This window comes from Cheilinus undulatus, linkage group 18 (genome assembly GCF_018320785.1).
Source record: "Cheilinus undulatus linkage group 18, ASM1832078v1, whole genome shotgun sequence".
In the NCBI taxonomy this organism is placed as follows: domain Eukaryota; kingdom Metazoa; phylum Chordata; class Actinopteri; order Labriformes; family Labridae; genus Cheilinus; species Cheilinus undulatus.
The window spans coordinates 33,921,227-33,946,570 of record NC_054882.1 but is presented as its reverse complement, the minus strand read 5'-3'; the positions used below and the strand labels follow the sequence as shown (position 1 = coordinate 33,946,570).

The window sequence follows — 25,344 nt, the reverse complement described above, 5'->3', positions numbered from 1 at the left end:
AGGAGAAATGACAGAGCTTTGACAGCAGGGAGACAAAGCCAGCATGCAGCAAACTTGTGCCTGATATGAAAGCTGTTATGGCAGCAACAGCTGCAAGCAGAAAAACTGTCTGAAAAACAGTTACTGCATAGCAACGGTGAAGGGCAATATGGCTAAGTGATGTCACACTACCAGTGTACAAAACATGGTGGCCTCCTGGTGAGTTTATAAGCTCAAATTTATTCAAAATGCAGATATCAAATACGTTTTTTTATTCAATATACATATGAGAGAAAAATATCTATCTAACAAGATCAACTTGTCTGGTCATGCAGGGTTCCTTTCAGATGTTATCAGTGAAAGCTACATCAATCTACCCAAAGTGACTGAGAAAAAAAACTATTTACTCTTCGATGGATATCATACCATGTCATCAAGTAGGATTGTGTTTATCATGTTCATGAAAAAAGAGTGACTCTCTCATGTGGTAATTACAATATTGGAGGCCACATTTTTCTGAAAGCTTTAAGTTCCCCAGTTGTGATATGTTTGACATTTTCAGAGATGGTGGAGTCGAATGACTGCAGCATTTTACCTCGTACAGGAGGGATAATGCTATTCTGGGTTGTCCTAATCATCCACTTCAAAGCGAGTTTGAGCTTTTGCCCCCAGGCCACCATTTTAGGGCTCCTATGAGGAGGACTAAAAGACTTCAGGTCTCATTTATCCCCAGTGCATTTCATTTACTTTATGGCAATTAGCCCTTAGGTTGCTCCTGTTCTTCTTGCTTCTTATTGCTCATTTGCACATCCACACATTGCACTTTTTGCATTACTGGGTAGTAATTTTCCATTTTTTTGGTATGAGCTCTGGATTGAACTCTTGTTAGTGATTTTGTGCATGTGTATGGTGTCTCTTTTAGGCTTTTAACTGGGTCTTATTCTCACTACTGATGTTGTCATTGTCTTTTGTGTGCACCTGCTGCAACAGTAATTTCACTTTGCGGACAATAAAGAGATTCTGATTTTGATTCTGGTTCTGAACAGTTAAAGAGCATTCTTTCTTTATTTTTATTTTTCAAAATTTGATAGATAAAAAACAAGGTGTCTGCAACTCTTTCAAAGCACAAAATGCAAAAAATCTCAATTCTTAACAAATGTGTTAAACTACCTTGTTAAAAAAAAAAGAAAGAAATCCTTGTATGAGTTTAAAAGCCACTGACAAGTCTGGAATTATTCAAAAATATCTGAAAATGAGATGTTTATTTAGATTTTTCAGATGAAAGAGGCCTAAAGTAAGTGTTCAGAGGTATTTCTGACTAGAAATAAGATGGACTGATGTTCAAGTTTTTGCAGGTGAAGTTATTTGTTGTTTCGGTGAGTGTTTCTCCTTATTATCACATTAATGAAGTCGCAGAATAGCAAATCAGTGCTGGTCTATTTTCCAGCAGGACTTGGCACCTGCCCACACTGCCAAAGGTACCACAAGCTGGTTCAATGATCATGGTGTTACTGTGATGATTGGCCAGCAAATTGGCCTGACCTGAACCCCACAGAGAATCTATAGGATATTGTCAAGAGGAAGATGAGAGACACCAGACCCAACAATGCAGATGACCTGAAGGCTGCTATCAAAGCAACCTGGGCTTCCATTACACCTGAGCGGTGCCACAGGCTGATCGCCTCCATGCCACGCCACATTGATGCAGCAATTCATGCAAAAGGAGGCCCAACCAAGTATTGAAGGCATAGAAATGCCTGACATTTCTGTTGAAAATGTCCTTTTTTATTGATCTTATGTAATATTTTAATTTTCTGAGACACTGAATTTGGGGTTTTCATGATCTGTAAGCCATAATCATCAACATTTCAAGAAATAAAGACTTGAAATATTTCACCCTATGTGTCATGAGTCTATATAATATATGGGTTTCACTTTCTGAAATGAGTGACAAAAAATATTGAACTTTTTCATGATATTCTAAGTTTCTGAGATGTAGCTATACATCACAATGTATGCACAGTCTGACTATCTTCCTAATACTGAAATTTGAAAAGGATGAAGGATAATCAGTTCGACCTTTCGTATATCTGTAATTAAAGATCTGCTTAAAAATGTCTAAAAGACCCACTGGTAGACCACAGGTTGGTGACCCCTGCACTATAGCCACCATCTGGCAGAGGTCCCTGAAAAACAACTAAGTGCTGGTGAAATTATGGACAAACGTCATTTTTAAGATAAGATAAAAGTTGTGTGAAATCTTTGAATTCCTATAATTTAGTAAATGTTTAAATATTTGAAAATCCTGCCCTGCCACGTGTTCGTCAGTGAACTCTTCTGAAACCAAACTAAACCAAGTAAAGTTTGGTCCTTAACTAAACCACATCCTTCTCACAACTTTTGTTCAGTATTTTGTTAGGTTAAGGCCCCCAAAAACTTGATCTTTGCTAAATTTGACATTTGACTTTACATGAAGATCTGAGTCTTAATTGGATGTCCTGTGTTTGACCTACTGGCTTCACTCTCCAGTTCCAGCATCTCCATGAATCCCTGTGTAAAACCCAGAAGTTGAAGATCAGGGGTCAGAAAACTTCCCAGACAGACTGAGCGCTGAGCTGGTGCATCGCTTCACTTCAGCGGCTGAGCCTGAAGCAGCTGACTTTACAAAGAAACCTACAGCTAGCTCAAGTCAGTGTGCTGCTAATGTCTTTATACAGCCATGTAAACAAAAGTAAAACTCTCCCCAGTGACATTAGCTAGATTGTAAACGGAGGACTGAAGGTTAAACAAACAACAGAATGCTATATTCCACAGTATCGACCCAAAGGAACACCAAAAGGCAGCTCTCATCATTTAGCTGAACTCGTAGCTGCAGCTGTGTCTGCAGGGCAGCAGTCAGCAGAGATGGATATAGATGATATGCTGTCAGAAAATATCGCTTCAAGGGAAATATATACTTAGCTTACTATTGGCATAAGAAGTTAGCCTCCAAGCAAATTAGCCTGAATCAATGATGCAGAAAAAAACAATCACTAGTGGAGTTTGTTTGCTTGACAGATTAGCTAAGAGCAACAGCGGGGCAGTCATGTAGGACCACACCCAACACTTTAATCCATCACTCAAGAATACATGATCAATGCAGTGGTGGAAATCAGTCATCCTTCTCCTTTTAAGCCTACAATTAATGAACTGAAGCCATCCATAGCCTTCTCTGCTGTCCCCTTTTCTCAGTATCTCTTTAATTTTCCTGCCTTTCCAAATAAAGAAAGTATTGAGGGAAGCAGACTGGCTTCAAAAGATGCAATTAGATCAAACAACTCTGGCTGTGGGCACTCGATGGATATGATGCTTGTTGCCCTGAAAAAGTGGATTTTACTGATAAATAGTTTACAAAAATCAGGCTGCTGAAATCTCTCTGAATATATTTACAGCTTCTTTTTCTGACCTGCGGATGTGAATAAAGCTTTTAAACGAAGACGACCAGAGCGCATCAAACTTGTGCACATTGTTATTCAGCCTGTTATCTGCTCATCACAAACTGCTGAAATATTTGGAAAGGATTGAGGGATGGTAAAATGTAGAGCATAAGACTGATAATCCCCTTATCAGTGGATCGACCTCTTCTTCTTTAGCTCGGGCTTTCTGGACATATTTATTACCACTGCTAACACCAGCAGCACAGACTGAAAGCTGAGCTGCAGATTAGGGAGGCTTAAATACAGTCCCAGGAAATCTATAGCACAAATAGGTGCTTTATACGCGTGTGTGTTTCTCTGGTGTGAGCAGTTCAGTGTGCACAAGGGGAGCTGGGAGATAGTGAGGTATTAAAGGCGACAGTAAACAGACTGTATTGAGCGGAGGGAGAGAGATAGAAGAACACAATGTGAAGCCTGATACGTGTGTGTTTATCGAGTAAAATGCCTTTGTTCTGCCTTCACTGTGAATGTTTCTGCATGTGTGTGCACCATACTGACAAGAACAGATACTTCCTAAGCCATGCTGCACACCTTTGTTTAGAATTCCTGTGAAGACGTGGTCATTCAAGGTAAATATTTTTCTCTGAAAGCAAGTCGAATGTGATTAGTCACTTTATTTACATGCAAAGTTAAGCAAAACTATGGCTATATTACAATAGGGTCATTAACTGAGAATCGATTTATTGATGGCTCCGCTACACTAGTTGGCGATTTCCGCCTGACTCTAAAAGTCGTAGTGGAAAGTCCGCTAACACTGTGCGATTGAATCACTTATGGAGCACAGGCATCATGGGTGATTTATGGGTTCATGCTGTGCAGTTCGATGGTCAGACATGGCCTGTGTGCTCACACTGTATGAGTGAAGTCAGAATGGACTGTGACAGAAATGTTTAGTTTATTTAAAAACCTCACACATGCTGAGGTTGAAGTTGTATCGAGCCATGCCCCATGTCTCTCTCTTTTGCATTTTCTATCTTGCTCGTCTAGCTTCTGTATTCCCACTGTTGTCATGGTGATTAACAATGTTGTCTACAGTCTATAAAGGCAAAATACCTCAAAGTTGAGGATTCTGCTCAGGGCTCTGCTCTCTCTGTGGAGAGCCAGCACATAGAGCCAGCTCGTTTGCGACCAACACATCATTCGCCCCTACTGACCATGATGTGCTGTGAAAGTCAAACTTCCTGCCATTTTCTTGTTGGCAGAAGACTAAATCGTTTGGATTTGGTGTTACATTTATACTCAGTACTCAATGCTTATTAAAATGTTGTTAAGTACAATACTTCCCTCAAAATGTGCTTAAGTAAAAGTAGGGTTTTTGAAAAATACAAGTACACAAAAAGCTACTCAGTCACAGTAACCTGAGTAAATGTAATTAGTTACCTTCCACACCGGGTAAATAGACATCCAACTGAATTATTCTCTGTGTGTTTGTCTGACTTTGAGATATTGAATGTAGTATAATTTCAGTTGAACTTGCATGCAATTTTACTGTATGTCTGAAATGTAGTTTCAAAGTCCAGTTTTAGTCAAACTAATATACTTTACCTTATCCTAACTGCATGTATACATACAGGCTGTTAATGTGCTCTTTTTTTAAATTTTATTTCCATCTTATAGAATTTCATTTACATGGCCAGATAGCCAATGGATAGCCATCCCAGAATATAAAGAGCTGACATTAAGCCATGTCCGGGTCCCTCACTGTGACGCGCTCCCGGTGAGCATCTAAAGGACTCCCACATGCATCGTCTCACAGCATGACGGCATCAGCATCAAGTAGTCAAATAACATGCTGACAGCTTAGCAGTATTGAGAAAAACAACCATCCCTCCTTCTAAAATACTAACAGTGATGATAAAAAACATCCTGTTCTGGGCTCCAGGCTGCAAGATAAAAACAAAATCACAAAGAGGCACCTGAAAAACTGACATCAGCAATTAAATCAAGTGCTTGTAACACAACTTCTCAAGGGTGTTGTGCAACAACCACTTGCAGATATTCTCAGAGTGACTTTGCTCTTGTGCGTCTATGCATCTGATGACTCAGACATGCTGCTTGGAAAAAGCTGAATGGTGTGATTTATGCTCTAATTTCTCACCAGATGAAAGGCTGATATTTCCCTGCTGGACTGTGTCTTGATTTAAATGATGTCATATGAAACAGTGGCAGTGATAGTAAACGACTGAGCAAGAATATTGAAACACTTTCAGGGCCCCTGATGAGCCGATGTAGATTAAAACAAAGCTGCACTATGACAGCATGAAGAATGCTTGTGCGCACAGCAGTTTAAAAGATTTTCTGATAAATACATGTCCTTTAACCTGACACGCCAGATTGATTTGTTTCACACATCCATCTAGAAACCTTCCATAGACAGTGTTTGGAAAAAACTCGGGGAGGGATTGGATGAACATTCTGTCTGTCACATCTTTAAAGGCCAATCAGAGCAACAAAACACGTGATCTAGCTGCTACTGAGGTGCACCGCTGTTCTTCTTTTAACCAAAAAAATGTCGTCAAGTTCTGATAAAACTGGCGCTTTAGCAGCATCAATGCTAAGCTCTTCCGCCATAATTGCACCGGCCTCGTTTCTGCTTGCATACATCATGAGTCCACCAAGCCCAAAAGCACTGCCCCATGTCGCTGATTGGTCCTGTCACTTTCTAACTGGGCCCAGACAGTTCAGACAGGAGCTTTGCAATATGGATTTGCCAGTGAGATACACAAACAGGCGAATCTATCAGCTTTGCAAGGTTACATGTCCTTATAATCAAGTATGAAGAAAAACATCAGCACAGAGCTGGAACACTGAAATAGTCACTTTTGAACAGCATTATCAGTGTTGCATGTCCAGGTAAACATAGTTTGAACAAAACAGGCTATCCATTTGACTTTATAGCAGATTATATTCTAGGAAAATTAAAAAAAAAAAAGAAGTTCAGTGTCACTGTGTGGAAAGTTACATGGAAAAGCATCACGGATATGCACGCATATTTTAAGATTTTATTTTATTTATTAAATCTCACCAGCAGTTGTTTAATAAAAAAGAGGGTAATTGAAACATTACGGAGGATGGATAGTAAGCCTGGTATAAAGTAACACTCGAAACACTACAGGCAGATGAAGATGTTGTGAATTAATATTTCTAATTTTTGAAGCAGATGTTTTTTTTGTCACTACTGAAGAACTGCTGGAATTGATCTTTTGGTAGCAGCCAAACACAAAGGCAATCTTTATTTTTCACAGAGGATTCTAAGCTAATCCACTTTTACCATTAAGACAACACTTTCTTGGAATTCATAATTATTTAAAAAGAATAAAAAGACAAGCCTGCCTATCTATCCAGTCTTAGAATTATAGAGGAATTTTGCTTATGTAAAACCATGGTACTCTTTTTTTTTTTTTTTACAGATTTTAGTGTCCTAATTCTTTCTCAGTCTTCAGTTGATGCCTTATCTGTAGTTTCAGACAGGCTTTCATGACTGGGCTTTAATCCTTGTGAGCAAACCCATCAAACAAAGTTTGCTCTCTTCTTTGTCTAGTACTTACTGTTGTAGTCACTGATGAATCAAAGGTTATTTTAACTTTCAGACTGTGCACCAGAACACGGGAAATAATGAAAATCAACTGTCTTGATTGGTTACTTCAAGGACTGCAAATAATCACATTTTGAGGAGTTCAGATTAAGATGTTTCTGCTGTGCTAAATGTTCACAGTCATTGTGTCTTGTCCTGAAGAGATATTATGTTTCATTTGCTGCACTGAACAATGGAGAATGTGTGAGGAATAGATGCAAATTTTGCAATCCATCAACCTTAAAGACCTTATAAAGTGAAATCCAAACTTCTTTCTCTTAACACACTAGATATGTTGGAATATGGTTGCTGTAAAAACTTGTAAATCTAAATTTTGAAGTTAGACCATGAGAAAGTTTTTTCCCCCTCTTTCCTGGCTTGGTTTCATTTGGGCGGGGCAAAAATGTGGGCTCATGATGTCACAAGCCCACAGTAGGGAATGACCCCGCCCCTCTAACACTACAATATAAAATCACAGAGCAGTTCATCTCAGTACAGTCTGTTGTTAACTGATGTTACTGCCTTTAATAAAAGTTAACAGTCAGTTAAATGTTTTATTGTTGATTGTGAGGTCAGTCTATCAGCTGCAGTGGTTTGAAAGCATCAAACAGAGATTTGAGCCAGAAAATGGACTGTGTCTCTTCTTCAAAGGTTAATGTAAGGTCGAGGGGCAGGCAAATGGCGTGAGAGCTTTCCTCAATTCAGTTTTTAGCATATTTTTAATATTTCTCCTGATTGGGGGTGGCTTCAGTTCATTCAACAGACACACCCACACCATCCTGGAGCAGATTTTACTGCGTCATTTTTCATGATTTTGAGGCTTAATTTTATAAACTTAGAGAGGTTTTATTTGACTGAAATTTGACCTGGGGGTTTATAACACAGTGACCTTTCATACAAAAAACATAAATACAGATTTATTTTCACTTTACAGGGTCTTTAAATGGTATTTTTTACTCAAATAGCACATGTCACATCCATATCCGCCAAGGGAAAGTGCAGTCAGAATTCTTAATCACTGCTGTTCTCCTTTCCCATCTTCCTTCTCACATCTTTCCTTGACCCTGTGACGGGTTAAGGAAAAGTGGATAGGAAAGGACTTAGGAAGTCATTTTTTGGACTTTTCGAACTGACCCTTGGTCCTTTACTGGTGGGTGAGGACCCAAAAGTGGGTCAGAAAGCCATTTTCAGCTGGTCATGGATGTGTGCCTGGAAAAAATATCAGTCAAAAAGTCTATGATGTGCTTTTATTCTGACGGAAAAGTCCTAATCTTTTTGTTTGTTCACATATTTTCTTCCATATGGAGACCAAACTTCCCCATTTTTCATTAAAACATTTGGTTATGACTGAACTATTCTAGAGTTTTCCAGTTCACTAACAACTTTGCTTCATTAAAAACTGGCTAAAAAATGCAGGTGAAAACAGACTGTGAACTTCTCTACAGTAACCAGCAGCGGAAAGCCTTTCTTTCCTGTCAGGAGATGATTCCTTTACTGAACAATGCAACCATGTATTTTTCTTACATCCAAACCTTCTATTTAGTTATTTTATGTTATGATTGACTCATGCAATTCAAATGCTTGTTTGTAAAATACAAAAATTGTATGAACCCAAAGTAGTCAAGGCCATCTTGACACACAACTGTAGTGTTCTGCAAACTTAAAGAGTGTTTTGTGTCAGTGCTGCCCTTTTTGCTTTGAAAGAGTGATGCAAGGGCTCTGTCTGGTTAATGTAAAAATCTTGTTTTTTGACAAAAAGCTATCTAAAAGTAAGCCTGCCACTCGTTTAGATTTCAGGAAAATGCAAAGAGAAGTTCCAGGTAAAAAAGAAATGTCATTGTTCCAGGATAGACGCTCTAATAAGCGCTCTGCTGTCCCTGTTGATGAACAAAGGATAACATTTTTTTTTAAAGTTGAAGAGGTAAAGGTCATTTGGCACCATAAAAAAATGCCTTATTGTGAAATTGGGATGAGGCTGGTGGACTTCCTGTTGGGATTTGGGCATGGATCCAAGAGGCAACACATAAAAAACACATCAAAAATCAATTACTGTTCCACCAGATGTCAGGCGTGTCTTGATATTCCCACTTCTTTGAAAAAAGTATAATGTTCAACCTAATTTTGACCATACCTTCATTAAAACTCAGAAGAAGCAGATCCTCAGTTTGTTTGTTTTCCAGGTCAGATGTTTCTGAATGCTGATCAATAACACGTGCTGGATTCTCACCTGTAAATGTCTCGAGCCATCCCGAAATCTCCGATCTTTGCGACCCGGCCTGGTCCTTTGCAGGTAAGTAGGCAGTTTCGAGCTGCGATGTCCCTGTTAGCAGAGAAAAACATTCACAGGATGTCAGGTTCTTGGATAAATGTGGAACTCTGACTTTACAAGAAGGTTAAAACTCACTGTGAGTCTGAACTTTGTTATTCTAGATGTGAAAGGTATCAATGCTCTGAGACGTTTTTCAATATTAACATTTACCCAGCTTTGCTCATGCTGCTTCTCTTCACTTGTATAAGTTTTTCATACATTTGCATGTATAAGAGAGTTCTCTGTATGAAACACCTACAGATGCCCTCCTTGGATATGGAGTTCAGTGTAACTATCAAGTTGCCCAAGGCAAGCTGGTATAGTTTCCTACAGAGCCTTTATAGCTCTGCCCACATGGTGGATCCACGGGAAAGATTGAAATGTTCTGCTGTATATACAGGAAGAGGAAATTCATAAAATTCATATTTGCACTGTACCGGGGTGGTGAGTCTTTGAGAAAATACAGTAGTTCACAGAGTGTGCTCTGCTGCTGTCTGGGGAGAAGGAAATAGAGCCCACACTCAAGCCCTGTCCTGCTCCCCAGGCATTGAACTTTCTCAACATCTTAAGAAATGACATTGTGAGCACACTGCTACTCTTCAGACTAAAGGCAAGTGGTACACTAGGGCCAATAAATACCCAGAATTCCCCATCAAAATAACATCATGTGACACTATGCCCAGACTAAATCACGAGACAGAGGAAGGCTGCAAATGAGAAAACAAGCAGAGAGATAAACCACAGCTCTGAGCTCCCTTAGTGTGTAGAAAGGAACACATTGTTCAGATGTTTTACCTCTGATTTACTCAGATATGAAATGACACAATGAGGATAAAATAATACTTTGGACTGATTTAAAGTGAGGGCTTTTTCAGACAGAAGCTTTTCTATGCATGGTTACTCTGCTTCTATGTGCCAAAAGTGTTTCGAAGTGTTTAACTCTTGATACTATAGTACACTTCAAGTTTGATGCTGAATAATTCAGCATGAAGAAAAGAAAAACACAGTTTCTCTGGCATTCATTTGCTTCTATATTTATCTCTCACTTTGCTTACATCCAGATCAGACTAAAAGAAAGTCAGTAAAGGGAGACATCAATCCAGCTGCAGAGCATATCTGACACTTATGAAACAAACACCAACTTCCTTCTGAAGAAAAGTGTTGTAGTTATCAGTCCTTTGGGTGCAGTTCTGTTACATCAGGAGAGAATACTAGGGGTCAACTTATATCTTTTTAGGCCAACACTCAGGGCCGTAGCTAAGGATTTTGGGGCCCCAGAAAGAATATTACAAAGGTTCCCCCTTAACTGGCCAGGCAAGCAACAAATGTTACATTATTATGCAACCAAAAATGCAATCCTACAATCAGGTATGTAAACATTTTGCACCTGTCACAAACACAACATGTTTTTTTGTTGCTGTAGAAATGCTGGATGTTAAGTCAAATGCTGCTACGTACAGTAAGTAGGTGTGAACTGCTACCAGAAGCTGATCTGTTGCTTAATTCATTCATGGTGTTTGCTGCTTACTTGTGATGGACCACTATTATTTCCTTCAAGGAACTGCATGTTCTGTCACCAACCTCACCACCCCTGAACACTGTGGCCCCGCTAGACATTTCCAAGTTGAGTAATGACCAAGACACACAACTCAACTCTTTCCAACTCTACCTATCTCTGTTACTTCTTGGTTTGAATTGAGGACTCTATTCTATTACAGTAGAAGCGGCTCTCCATAAGGTTTATTTACAAAACAGTAAACCTTGTTTGATTTAATTTCCAATAAGAGGGTCCATCTATCCATCTATTAATTTTTTATACCGCTTATCCCGTTGGGGGTGGGGGTACACCCTGCACTGGTCACTAGTCAATCGCAGGGCTGACATATAGAGACAGACAGCCAGGCACGCTCACACTCACACCTATGGCCAATTCAGAGTCATCAGTTAACCTGATCAGCATGTCTTTGGTGGTGGGAGGAAGCTGGAGTACCCGGAGAGAACCCATGCATGCATGGGGGAGAACATGCAAACTCCACACAGAAAGGCCCAGACCGGGAAGCAAACCAGGGGCCTTCTTGCTGAGAGGCAACAGCATTAACCCCTGCCCAGCCGTGCAGCCCTCTCTAGGCTATATATTTTGTTATTTTTTGCTTGAGAGCCCCCTGGTGGCAGATTTTACACACATGCATTTAAGCTGATTGGAAGTTAAATCTGTTTTTTATTAGGCTAACAGCTGGAGTAAAATGTGATGCATAGTACTGTTGTAGTATCATGATAATGACATAAAGTATATTAAAGTAATGCTAAAGAATCTGCTTCTTATGACTGAAATAGATTTAAAGTTTTGCCATTAAATTTGCAACAGTTTCTTTGAGGGTAGCTGATAGCTAAATTGAGTTTCATTTGACTGCATGAAATGTTAAAGCTTGCTAAATAAACTGAGTGGGAAAGTTTTGCTTTTAGGCATAAAATTGTTGTTTATCATGAAAAGTTCAGACTTTTTTGCAATGTGATTTATTGTGCAGCCTTACTCCCTATCAATGAATGACTACATCAGCATGTGTGAGTTCACACACAAACACACTTTAACAGAGGCTTTTCTCAGAGGTGCCGGGGCTAAATCCAAGTAGTCCGTGTTTAATGGCTTGGAAGAATTCATGCAAATGGTTTGTTTGTGCTCGTAGGCAAGGACGAGCCTTGAAAGGCAGCAGGAGATGTCACAGGCTGCTCGCTGAGGGCTTAAGGGAAGGACACAGTGCTGTTGTACATTCAGCACAGTGATGAGAGCAGACTTATTTAAACAATGTTAACTGGCTTCAGACTATAGACCCTTATTTACTGTCTCTTTTAACAGCAGTTTAAAGACCCATTTCACTGCAGCACTAAGAGAACAATCTGTGTGTTATTAGTCTATTTTAGCACCTGAGGTTGTATTAAACTACCCAGCTGTCCTCAGCAAAGAGCTTCTTTTCAAGTGGTAACAATTTCTAATTTAAGTACCAGGCCTGATGAACAATGAAGGAGCTGCAAAAGAGATTTGGCTGTCTTTAAACCTTTTTTGAAACAGATTTTTGGGGTCTAAATGTCTTACAGATAAAAAAATGTTTGGAAATTGCTCCAGGAGACTCTTCAGCACGCAGCCTTAAGACAGGCAGAAATCACTTACACATTATCTTGCAATACAAAGAGACGAGTCAAAGTTTATCCTTCAACCTACTGCTTGTTTATGCCTCTGAGAGGGTTGCACTGATGTTATCTGACACAGGATTTCTGCTGGGAAAAATTCCACTAGTCTCCATCGAACAATCAGCAATTGCACCCACTATGACATGGGATTAGCTGCATCCTCGCTGAGTTGGTTTGTGCTGTGTGAGCTGAAGGTTACAGTTACTTGCATAAACACAACCTAGCTAGTTACAGCAGCCTTGAACCAGAACTGGAATCTATTTTGCAAGCATCTGCAAAGAAAAATCACTGTTTTTTTACTCAGTGGAGTTTGGTGAACCTGCAGAGAGCAATGCAACTGTTGTTAGCTTGAAAAAGGACCTTTAAACAAAAAGGTCTCGCTGTGGTGTTGAATCCTGTAGTGTTCTCAGTGTTTGAATAACAGTATGAGACTGCCAGTGGCAAGTCCTAGAACTTTAATTGGTTGCTCTTTGAAAAGGTGCTTTCCCTGAGGGATATGTTCGGTCATTTAAGTTTGTCTATAGACATTTGCTATGACCACAGTGGTAACGCAGGTGCTGCTGCAGACTGACTGTGCATAAGTAGTTAAAGTGTTCCAGACAGCTGCTGATAAAGGTACAGTACCTTATCAGACAGTATTTTTATGATTCAAATTCAATTTAAGTTTAAGTTGCTGTGCCTTCTTTAATGATATGAGAAACATTAGATGCAGCTTATCAATAACAGCCTGAGATGCTATGAAGCTAACAAACTGCTGGGCTGCTAAAGCACCACAGCTGGTGTCACATAGTTTGCAAGTGAAAACAGAAACCCACTGTGTAACAGAGCCTATAGTAGTGACATTTTAAGCAGTGGTTGACTATGACACAACTGCCTAGTTGGCCTAATTTGGAGAAATAGAAAGAAAAACTTCATGGTCTGCCACATCTGTGGTGAATGGTATCTGATGTAATGGTTTTGGCTGACAGCTGAGGTCAGCCCTACACATGGGTCTGTATGTATCTGAGTCTCTGACTGACTGACTGACTGAGTGATGCTACTTTAACTTTCAGAGTCATACCGTACAGAATTGGGCTTAGTTGTACTGAAAGCCTTTGGTAATGGCTGCCTCCACTGCTGGAAATACCACAGATATAGCTTTAGCATTGCGCCCATTTGACTAGATCTGGACCACGTTTCCGTATAAGGTAAAGAATAAAGACAACTTTCAAAAGCTTTTTGTGTTAGGAAAGATGTTTTTGCTCTTCTGCTGCCTGCTTCGGCATGAGTATAGGAAAAGGGGACAGGGTTACTTGTTGTGTGAATGCTTGTATACAGGGCCTGCTAGTGGAGTTATTAGCTCTGACTAGCCTCAGTTTTCTCTGAATTGGACAACGTCTCTTTAAAAAGGGCAGGGAGCAACACTGAAAGCTTTACGTGATGGAACAGATGTTTTCACTTTACTCCCGGTCTGTTTCGGTACGTGTTTCCGATCATTATGGTCAGTTTGTCCGGTGTATCAACGGGCTGCTGTCCCATTAGCTGTTAGCTTGGATGTCACTGTGGGAAAGCTGCTGTTTAATCAAAACTGGACTACATTTCTTTTTAAAGGGGACATATTTTACCCCTTTAAAGACAAGTTTATATTGTTCTCAGAGGTCCCCAAAGCATGCCTGTGAAGTTTGTTGCTGAAAAAAAACACTCTAGTATAGGATTTTTGCATGTGCATGTGGCACTCCTGATGTTTCAATGTTACAGACACTTTTACTTTTACAGACTGTGATTTGAACCACCAATCTCCCAGACCGAAGTCTGCAGGGTAACCCACTGAGCTATCCAGCATCTCAGCTGGTAGCTGAGAGGAAGATCAGTAGATGAAGGAGGGTCAACCAAACCTGGGGGTGGGGCTAACTCCCCACATGAGGTCATGAGGAAAAAATCTGAGAACGGCTTGTTCCAGCACACATTTTCTGAAAGCTGGAGAAAGAGAGGGTGGAAGGGAATGGATTTTTCTGGTTTTTGAGGGGATTGTGGACAGGCCTGGGGCACATATTTTTGTTAGAAAAAAGCCTGCAAAAGTAGTTTTTGCATAATATGTCCCCTTTAAAGCCAGTACAGGGAGCAACCCGAAAAATTGTCTTTGCAGAGATGATTTTGCATGTCTCCTGTAGTGATGTGTCCCCTCTCTGCACAAAAGAGCACAGAATAAAGGGGATAGGATAGGATATTTTCTCCTCCTGTGCTGTGTTTGACTCGATGTGTGTGCAGATGTTTCTGTCTACAACTTTTCACCAATCAGAAGTGATAAAAGACAAGCAGGAGGGGAGGGGGGATGACGTTGCTCTGTCTCCACTCCAGGCATCCTAGAAAGTTACGGTCAGCCATATGCTAGGTTTTAACCTAGTCTTATTCTACTTGCAAGTTAGCTTCATATAATATAATTTCATCATAACAGACTAAAAGCATTTGTAAATAGATTATAAAGAATCACCTGTATTTTCTTATTTTGCTAATGTACCTTGTCAGTCCTCTGTGCCGTCATTGAATCGTGTCAGGTTCCCACTTGTACAGGAGGACTCTTCATTAAGTGAGAGCCTATGTTTTCCTGTTTTCTTCCAAAGTTTGTTATGACTGCTACAGCAGCTGAGAACAGGTTATTTCTGATATCCTTTACATTGTTGTCAGAGTCCCATTAGAAGAAGAAAAATGTTTGTGTCTGATTAGCTTTAACTAGAACATGTGGATGTTGACGTGAAACGTCACCACAGCAATGGCTCATCAACTTCCTGTTTCCACCCAGATTCATCTACAGCGTGCAGACTGATGCAATCCATAGCAGTAATTCTGAAACCTCTTTCCCTTTAAATGATTTATACACCATAATAAAAAAAGACCACAGGTCTGAAACAACTGAATACCAGTTTAAGAGAAAATCAACAGGATACACTGCTCAATAAATCTGATAAATACCACAACAGAGACAGATACAGACACACGCAGCAGCCAGTGAGTTGCTCTCAGCCAGCATTAACCCTGTCATTTAACCTGTTTGTGCACACAATGGCTCATCATCCAACCCTTTAATCCCTGAGAATAGCAGTTTTTTCTTAACAGCGGCTACTCCTCCAGCCTTCCTCATCCTCTGCCCTTTCCTAAACCCTGAGTAAACACACCTCCATAAAAAATGAAATTAACCTCAAGGACAGTGTTGGGCTGAATTTTAATACAGGACTGAAGCGGGCTGCACAGAAGCTCACAGGCCACTGGAGAAGAGTTGGCCATTAGGTGGATTGATGGGGCTTTTCTGTCCCACGTTGGAGCAAACAAGGTTTAACAGGCAGCGTTTGTCATTGACCACTATCCAGGAAGTCAAAGGGACGGGAATGAAGGGGGGCTGCATGTCAGTTGTCGTAATGTGATTGTAGAAGAAATTCTTGACTTATTTTGACTCTCCTATGACAGAGATCTCTGCAGGAGGATTTTAAAATCCTGGAGTGACATCGTCTAGTTCACTGGGCTCTGAATATGGATGTGGAGGGGGCACTCTGTTTACTTGTGCCTTGGATACAGACCGTAAAAAGGCAAGCCGGCTACCCCATCTGCCTGCTCTGATGCTAAACCCATCACTTGTCCTTTCTGCTATCATAGGAAAAGCAGAAGGCATGCAGAGTCCATATGTTACGCTTGGATAGAAGCAGGCAGCTCATAATAGTGAGCAGGAGTCAGCAGATCAATGAGGGGAAGTCTGTGTTTGTTGAGTTTGTGTATTTTAAATGCACTTTTGCTTCCCATATGTTTATGCATATCCATATTGGCTCTTCATTGTTTACTGTGTTATTTTTCTCTGATCTTTTAGGTGGGAGGTAAACAAAGCTACAGAATACAATACATGCCTGCATGATCCTGCCCTGGATTTGTTTATTCTGACACACTTGTTGTTCTGGCATGTATGCATGCATTATGTAAGGTCATCTGTTGATGTACCTGTGTATAAACTGGTTCTCCTCCAGATACTGGCAGCCCTTAGCGATATCTCTGGCTATGTTGAGGAGGTCCACCATGCTAAGACTGGATGGGTGCTCCTGATCACACAGAGCAGAGAGAATGTTAAATTAGGGAATATATTAGAGTCAGAGCTTGAATCAAAAATAAGATATGTGATGGCTGAGAAAGCTCATGTTGATATATATAACAAAAATAACAAAGCATTTTTAAATTAAAGCATGCACTTAAGCGTGCCACAGCAGGTCGTCTCACCAGCCGGGGTCTGGTCTCCCTCAGGAAAGTCTTCAAGTCTCCACCGGTCATCAGCTCCAGCAGGATGAACCTGGGCATGGCCTGCAGACTGACTCCTATACATCGCACAATGTTCTGGTGGCTGAACTTACTGCAGGGGAGGAAACACAGAGGTGCGAAGTGGTTTAGAAATGGATTTGTTGGCACTGTTTGAGACACAGAGTGTTGTCAAATGTGAGAAGTGGCTCTTACCTAATGATTAGCGCCTCCATGAGGAAGTCTAACTCATCCTGTTCAGAGCAAACCTCAGGAAGGGTCTGATTGGCACACACAAAAATCAGAGAAAAGATAGATTTCTCTGCAGTGAGTATGCTGTGTTAAAGAACTTGGTATCATTTTATAAAATGTATTAAAACAAAATTTAATATTTTTTTAACAAATGTAAAAATGAGAGATAAAAGCATAAATCCAATTACTAAATAGTAAAATGGCTGTTAAATATAAAGGAAGATGGAAAATGAGTTAAAACTGAGTTTTCTCAGCATCATGATCCAGTTCATCTCTGACCTTCAAAAACTGAAAATATGAGAGACCAGGTGGGAGCTCACCTTGACTGCCACCTGCATTGGACTCGGTTCACCAGGTATCCCCACAGCCAGCCCCTCATAGACCTCACCAAAAGCTCCATGACCCAGACCCCTGGAGAAACACAGACAAACAGTATTTATAATTTAAAGTCTCATGTATATTTTAGCTGAAATGTTCATGCCGAGGGGCATAAGAGAGAAATGCTTAAGTTATGTTCTACAGACTGAGGGCATTAGAAACAGCCAAGAGAAGATATGTCCTTAACCTTTAAGGCAAAGACCAGCAAAATCTTATCAGCTTTTTTGCTGTCTTTGTTTCAGTCCTAATTTACTATCTACATATGTTATTATCTTGTTTTTCATTTCTGGATTAATCCATTCTCAATGACTGGGCAAAAGAAAATTATGAGCAACTGACCCATGCAGACATTAAACTACTCATATGGAATTATCAAACAACAGATTGCATATTAAAAGCATACAATATTTGCCAAAAGTGCTTATGCTTATTGACTAATACACGCTATTCTAGCCTACATGGTCTTGACCGTTAGATATTTATGTGTTGGTGTGTTTATCTTGCACTGCAATATTCTGCAAAAGCCCTGGTGTGCAGTGTGATCTCTGTGCTAATCATACCATCAGTTTCTGGTCCTGTCACGTCCCCCTTTTTTTTTTTGAGTACAAAAAAATCATGGCACCTGAAACTGAGCTTACTGAGCAGCAGCTGAGTTAATGCATTTATTGCAAAGAAGAAAAGAGGGGCGACTAAAGAGGAGATGGTCTCCTAATCTGTTAACGCAGAGTTACAGGGGACGTTTTTGCTCTTGTTCAGCCACCGAGAGAGTGATGAGGAAATGCAATTCCATAATTTTGGATGTCAGCCAGTAGATTTGATGAATTGTTTGTGAACTGTTCCCATTTCTCTCAAAATAGGCATTAGACATTACTCAGCAGTCACTCGGTGCTACCCAACTGCAGACCAATCACAGGGCTTGTGGCCTGCTTAGTGTCTATGCCTAATTACAATTTTGAGGAGGTGCTACATGGCTGCATGCATAGCCCTCTCTGTAAGTTCAGGGCTCTGTAAACATACAGTTTATGCACATGGTAAATTTTATGAGGAAGTACAAATCAGGCTTAATTTTACTTTAAAATGTGTGAGGGAAATAATTACTTTTCATACCTTCTCTATCAAATTTGATTTTTTTCATCATTGTACCAAAAATATGCCACAAAACATTCATTGATGGCACCATGATGTTTGAATAAATGCTGTCAAAGTGCCTCTTGGATAACCCTATAGTAAGCACAAAATGAAATGCCCTTACAGGTTGCCCTTCCAGTGGACAAAACATAAAGTACCCTTAAAGGGCAACCTATGGGAAAAAAGTGTGGCTCTCAACCTTTTTTTTTTTTCCTATGAGCCCTTCTTACTGTGTCAGAGAGGAGCTGAGGACTCCCTGGACCCACACAAACAAAAAGTGAAACATGGAAGTAAAAAATTAACATCAAATTTTGAAGTTTTCATTGTTCAAATCCCTCCAAAATAGCCCCACACAAAGGTTTTCTTATTAAGAGACATTTGCATGAACTATTCATAAGTGTTTTATCATGATTTAAGTTAGTACGAGTGATTATTTTGGAAACCTCAAAGCAGACAGAGCCTCACAGCCCCCCTGAAATCTCTGGTGCATTACAGAGTCCCATTTTTAGTTCTGTTGTTTTTGCTGCAGAGATAGCATTTCATGTTTTGGGGATTGTCACCAGATTATTGAAGTTTGGTCCCTCTGATGATATATTGTAAATGTTGTGATGGGTTGAGATGATGGGTTTTATAAAATCAGAAGTAGGTAGTCCTGGACATATAGACTCCATGTCTACCTACCTCTATGTTTTGATGGACCCTGATTATACTCTGAATGCTTTGTGAACAGCTCTAACTCAATTCAAAACAAAGAGTAAAAGGAGGTGTGTGGAGCTGAGTAGCGCTGGTCTCAGCCTGTCAGACTGGCAGGGCTCCGTGCTGGATCCTGAACCTAATTTTGAACCGGCCTACATGTTCAAACTGAGAAAAAGTTGGTTCTCAGCTGGAACCAAAAATAGTCGGTTCTTTCTTGGGAACCGTGACATCATCAGTGGCAACCCCATGCTAGGTTGTGAGGACGAGCAGAAAATGGATAAAAGTGGTCTGCTGGGGAGACTAATTGTTTGGTTGTGATCTGAGCATCAACAGAATTCCAGGTGAAGCTGGAGAGTAGAACAAGGAAGGGCAAGTTATATGCTGAACTTGCAGAAGAGATACCGAAGGCTGGTTTCACCTGAACACCAGACTAAATAATTAATTAACTCAATAAACTGAAGAAGGAATACTGGGACAGCAGGAAAGACTTGGTCAAAAGTGGAGCTGGACGTGGTGATACATGTCCATCATGTCCTCCCACTTTGGTTCTGCTTAAACTGGTGTGAATGCATGCTGGTTCATCAGAAAGCACTAAGACCAGAGCCAGAGCCAGAACCGTCTAAAAGCACTATACTTTTCCTATTATATTATTTATCTTTTACAAAATATGTGACAAATAATGAAAAAAGTCACGTGTGTCAAAGATAGACTTTCACCATCTTAGAGCTGCTGTACAAAGCTCAAATTGGGACACGGTTTCTGTCCCTTGTATTATTGCATTCTTGTATGTGGATGTATTCATTCAGTATTTCAGAAAAAAATGATGTCAAGGTCTTGAAAATTCTTTATTAAATATGATTCATTTGGCTCTGAGAGGTTGACAAACCTCTGTCCTGACAATCATGTTCAGTGAAGCAGAAAACCAAGTTCTCTGAGGTGGTTGTTTACCAGTTATTCAGTTCATCAAGGCCAACAAGTGCCAGTAGCATTCAAGGCTTTATTCTTTAGAAAAAAAAAGGTGTGACACAAAGAGAGTTTTTATTTATTCTCTGTCTGATAGGTCCTGCAGCAGATGTCAGTGTGATCTTTAACACCAAACTTTATTTCAGATTCTACACTTGCAGCTGTTTCACTTGATTCACTACGTGCTGAAATCTAGATCGGAAAATATTCATGAGTCCACAAGAAATATTTCTCACAAAGATTAAGAAGCAGAATGATAAACTGGCCGACTATAAACACATGAAAGATGCATTAAAAATTGAAAGGAGGCCTGCAAAAATCATTTCTCGGCTGCTGACCCTTCTACATTGTGAGGCTTCACATGTTAATATTTCAGGTTTTATTTAAACCACTTCTTCTCCTGGCATTCTGTATTTATGAGTCTGCGTAATTTAAATAGTTTGTATTAATGGGTTTTCATTACAATTATGGTGAACTGTGCCATTTGTCAAATTTACTGTCATCCCGTTGTCATTTCATCACAGATGTTGAGATGTGGATTCACCTAACTCTAGATTTGTTTTTTAATGCCCCATAAAGACATGAACCTTTAATCTTGCCTCTTTTACCTGGTAAGAGAGATGTTACGCCGTGGCACCTCCTTCAGGTCATTGACTGATGCCGTCTTTCCCGCGAAGCAGTAGTTGGGGTTGTAGTCGGTCATGATGGTGGAGGCTCGCAGCTTACTGAGTTTACAGTCTGGACTCTGCAGCTCCAGCTGAATAGACTGCAGCTCTGTGTGTTTGCGCCTGTACACTGGCGAGATGAAATGAAAGAGAGGAATTTCATTACACCACCGAGATACCCACAGTTTAGAAAAATAAACAAAACCTTGATTCCATCTTCTAGCTGAAAATAGCTGGCTTCCACAAAGTGGAAAGCTGTACCGTTATTATTTCTCTAAATACCTTTTTCCTTGTTCTACAACATCTTATATAAAGGTGAATTCCTTCGTGCACATAAAATATAGATTCTTCTGCATGTAATGCAAGATTTCTACAATATAAAATATTCAAACAGATTATTTCTGTATGTGTAAAAATATGTATTTGTGAAAGACACATCACATAACTGGCACAAAGACAAAACAACAAAGCAGCGGTGTGAAAAGATCCAAGAAAACCGACACCTCTTTCCTTTGTATTGCAAACACTTTATGTAGTGACTTTATAATATGAAAACTCTTTTCTCTCACACAACACCAAGTACAGTCTTTACAGAGCTGAAAGCCTGGACCAGAGCTGAGAACATTAGTCTCTGAAAGAACTGTATGTGTGTATGCCTATATGTCTGGGAGTTATTTATTTACAAAGTGCCGTCTAATGTACTAGGGCTGTCAGCCGCAGGCTAAGCAGCCATCTATCATTAGCGCATTTCATTCATCACAGCTGTAGTCCCACACCTCCGCAGCTCCCGCCTGGGCAACTGGTGTGTGAGTGAGAGTGTAGGTGGGGGTCTGGACATGTGTGAGAGTGAGCGTGGGTGTACGTGGAGGAGATGATGGCTCAATAAGTGCACATGTCTGTCTGTCTGTAAGAGCCAGAGAGCAGGCCAGCAGACGGATTTCTGTGCTGGCTGTGAGGATCACTTCCCAGTCGTCTGACAACAAGCTGCTGAGGGTCGTCTGAGAGGCACCAGGCCTGGCACTGCGCTGTGTGTGTTTGTGTGTAACAGTGAGAACATGTGTCTGTTGAGGCAACAGAAAACAGAAAATACATGCACTTATGTAACGCAGACCTCTCAACTTTCAGCATATAGTCTGACCTATATCAACCAGTTCTGCTGTTTTCAGTTGCAACATCCATTTCTCTATTCACCTTAACTAGGAGTCCTCAAGAAGTTATACTGCATTTGCTTTGGTGCTGTCAACAACTAAAGGGCTGTTACACTCTAAATCTTACATTATTCTTAAACTAGTGCTGCCCTTACACCAGAGTACATTGCTGAAACTCTTAAAAGACTCTAAAAAGACTGACATCTGAGACTCTCTCACATCTAAAGACAATTTGACAGCAACCCGTTAAGTTTTTAGTCCTAGACTGTGATTTTGCAATGACTGTGGGTCACTAACTACAAGAGATTGTTTCCCATCATGCATCTGGTGAAAATTCATAGCAACAATTTTTAAGCAGAGAACAAGATGTAGAAGGAGATGGAGATCACATCTGAATTAATACCTCTTTTAATCCGACATTTTAAAATGATTAACATTGAGAGAAACAGAAGGAAAGTTAAACACTCAAGCAACTTTGCATGTTACCAGTGGTGACACTGCATATAACTTCTACTGACATGTACTAGCACATAATGAAGCAGGCTTTGGAGTAAAGACATGGAACAGACCGACTGAAATGCAATCTAAGTATCAATCTCCTAACATCTATTAACATTAAGCTCCTTATGGTATCTGTTTTTGCTCCCTAACTTAATTTTGAATCTCCAGATGTAATTAGAAAAAAAAAAAAAACATGCAGAATGCAGAGACAGATCTGAGCCAGATATCTGATACCTGCTCTACACACTTTAGAATAAATCAGATGGATTGGCAACTATCATAAGAAAATAAACTGATGAAATGTTGGGTCTAGACCTATTATTTGATGACAAAAATTGAAACCAGAAAATCAATTGAAATCCAAAATTTGTGACTTAACACTCTACATGTTTGAATATGGTTGTTGTAAACATGCAAAAACACTGAGCTCTACATGTGACTGAATTTTGGATTTAGAACTAAAGGTTTTTCACCTCTTTCCTGGCTAGGCTTAATGTGGGCGGGGCAAGCATGTGGGGTGGTGATGTCACCGCCCACAGTGGGGAATGACCCCGCCCTTCTAACACAATGATATAAAATCACAGAGCAGTTCATCTCAGTACAGTCTGTTATTAGCTGATATCATGGCCTTTATTGAAAGTTAACAGTCAGATAAATGGTGTTTTTTTTTGTTCACTGGGAGGTAAATTTGCCAAGTCTATCAGCCACAGTGGTCTATGGATCATTGAAAGCATCATAACAGAGAATCAAACCAGAAAAAGGTTTTGTCTCTTCTCTGGTACAGAGCCAGGAAGCTGCGCTCTGTTCATTAGTTTAACGGGCAGGCTAATGGTGTGAGTGCTATTTAGGCTGTAACACTTTTATGTTTGAGAGGAATACATTTCTCCTGAGTGGGCGTGGCTTCGGCTCATTCAACAGACCCACCCACACCATCCTGGAGCACATTTTACTGTCTCATTTGTCATGATTTTGAGGCTTAATTTTATAACTTGGAGATGTTTTATTTGCCTGAAATTTAACATAGGGGGTTCATAAAACAGTGACCTGTCATACAACAAACCTAAACACAGATTTATTTTTGCTTTTCAGGGTCTTTAAGTTTAATAACTATCTTAGTTTGAAGACTTTTCACCTCTCATCTGAAAGCGCTCTTCATTTAGAACTGACAGACCAATACTTACTTATCATGACTCCGGACACAGCCAGTAGCAGGGCGGCGATGAGGGCTGAGGTACCCACAGACAAACCCAGTGCCAGGTGGGAGAGAGATGGCTGGGGAGGCAGCAGGGACACCTCTGCGAGACAAGCGGAACAACAGCGTTTCAGTTGTTATCTCCCCCAGAAGAGTATTAACATTCACTTCGCTGCTCTGATCCCCAACTTAATTAATGATGTGAAAGCGATGACACAACAGAGCTTAGAGCAGCGACGGCCGCAGCATGTCAATTCCTTTTCAGTGCGAGGGAAGATCTCATTTCACTTGTCTGAGCTGAGGAGCAAATGTGCACGCAGAGAGCGAGCCTATTGAGATTGTGACCTTTTACGACCCAGCATCATAGAATTATCTAGCGCTTGTCATGACAGGGAACAGATTTGCAAATTATTGGGCAAGGAGACACTCTAGGTCATTAAGATATTATTGAGATGGTAATAGCCCTGTTATGTGGCTTCAAATTATAATATGACATTATGCCATATGAATTCATTTCAGATCTACATTCATAAACTCATTATTCTTTGGAGATTACAAATAATAATTGAAGAGGCAATTCAACATCCACAGGGGCTTGTCTACTGCTCTCTTTCTCTCATGATTTAATCCCGGAGGAAGACAGAACCCTCGAGTGAAAAGGGATTTTACATCATGTTTGACATGGTGTTATGAGTAAAGCTAGGTGTATCAACTTCATTATAGAAATGACCCATAATCCACAATAAAATGTTAATTTATCCTAATATCTCTGACATGATGAGACAAGAGCTCTTACTTGATGTAGCACAGAGATATATGACAAATCACAGAACAAGACTCACACTAGCTCACACTCCTTAAGGTTTAGCAGGTTAGCTAATCCTTCAGATTGATAATTATTAAGAATGATTAAGGCACTATTAAAAAAACATTTCCCCAGATAAAGATTCAATAAGTACAGAGCCTCCCAGGCTTAATTACTTTGGTAGATTAACTCATTATCTATTTGCAGAGCCACGGTCTATTACAGGTACAATTACACACAGTTTAGCTCGTCTCCACAATTAGATTTATCTCACATATATTTGTCTGAAAGAGAGAGGAAGATTATGGTTCTTTATTATAAACTAACTAACTTTAAGACTAAGTTGATTTCTTTAGCTATATGCATGTGGATCAGACCTGTTTCGTTGATGCAGGACACCCCGTCTGGAGCCAGGATGAGCTCCTCATCACAGTAGCAGACGACTTTGTCTTTGATCTCGTGGCACTCGCCGCTCTCACAGTGGCTGCAGTTCTGCACCGGACTGATGATCACTTCACCGTCCCCCTCCATAGCTTCAGACATCACGGTGAACACAAACATACACACAAGACAGACAAAAACATGAGAAGTGTTTGATTCAATTAAAATGACAAAGAGGTCAATATCTCTGCAGAGTGATGAGCTAGAAAAGATCCAATTTAAGGTGCCGGGAGAGCAGACACCCATATACAGAGGCTGTAGTCCTCAATGCACTGGTTGCAAGATCGATTTCTGGTCTCGGTGCTGTTTGGTTTATGTCTTCCACCACTTTCTCTCCCCATATTTCCTGCCTCTCTATATAAAGGCTAAAAAAACCCTTTAGAAACCTTTAAAGAAAAAAG

The 25,344-nt window shown here is 40.2% G+C and overlaps 1 protein-coding gene across 3 annotated transcripts in view; it reads right to left on the bottom strand.

Annotated features, from left to right (window-relative positions):
* Nucleotides 1-25,344, bottom strand: part of alk (ALK receptor tyrosine kinase) — a 755,603-nt gene that overhangs the window by 12,171 nt on the left and 718,088 nt on the right. For all 3 annotated transcript variants that reach the window (XM_041812830.1, XM_041812832.1, XM_041812831.1), the window contains 8 exons: nucleotides 24,880-25,035; nucleotides 23,687-23,800; nucleotides 20,800-20,986; nucleotides 17,347-17,437; nucleotides 16,991-17,055; nucleotides 16,760-16,889; nucleotides 16,487-16,584; nucleotides 9,257-9,349 (listed from right to left, as the gene is read on the bottom strand). In XM_041812830.1, coding sequence (XP_041668764.1) covers nucleotides 9,257-9,349; nucleotides 16,487-16,584; nucleotides 16,760-16,889; nucleotides 16,991-17,055; nucleotides 17,347-17,437; nucleotides 20,800-20,986; nucleotides 23,687-23,800; nucleotides 24,880-25,035 — 934 coding nt within the window. The remainder of the gene's footprint in view (nucleotides 1-9,256; nucleotides 9,350-16,486; nucleotides 16,585-16,759; nucleotides 16,890-16,990; nucleotides 17,056-17,346; nucleotides 17,438-20,799; nucleotides 20,987-23,686; nucleotides 23,801-24,879; nucleotides 25,036-25,344) is intronic.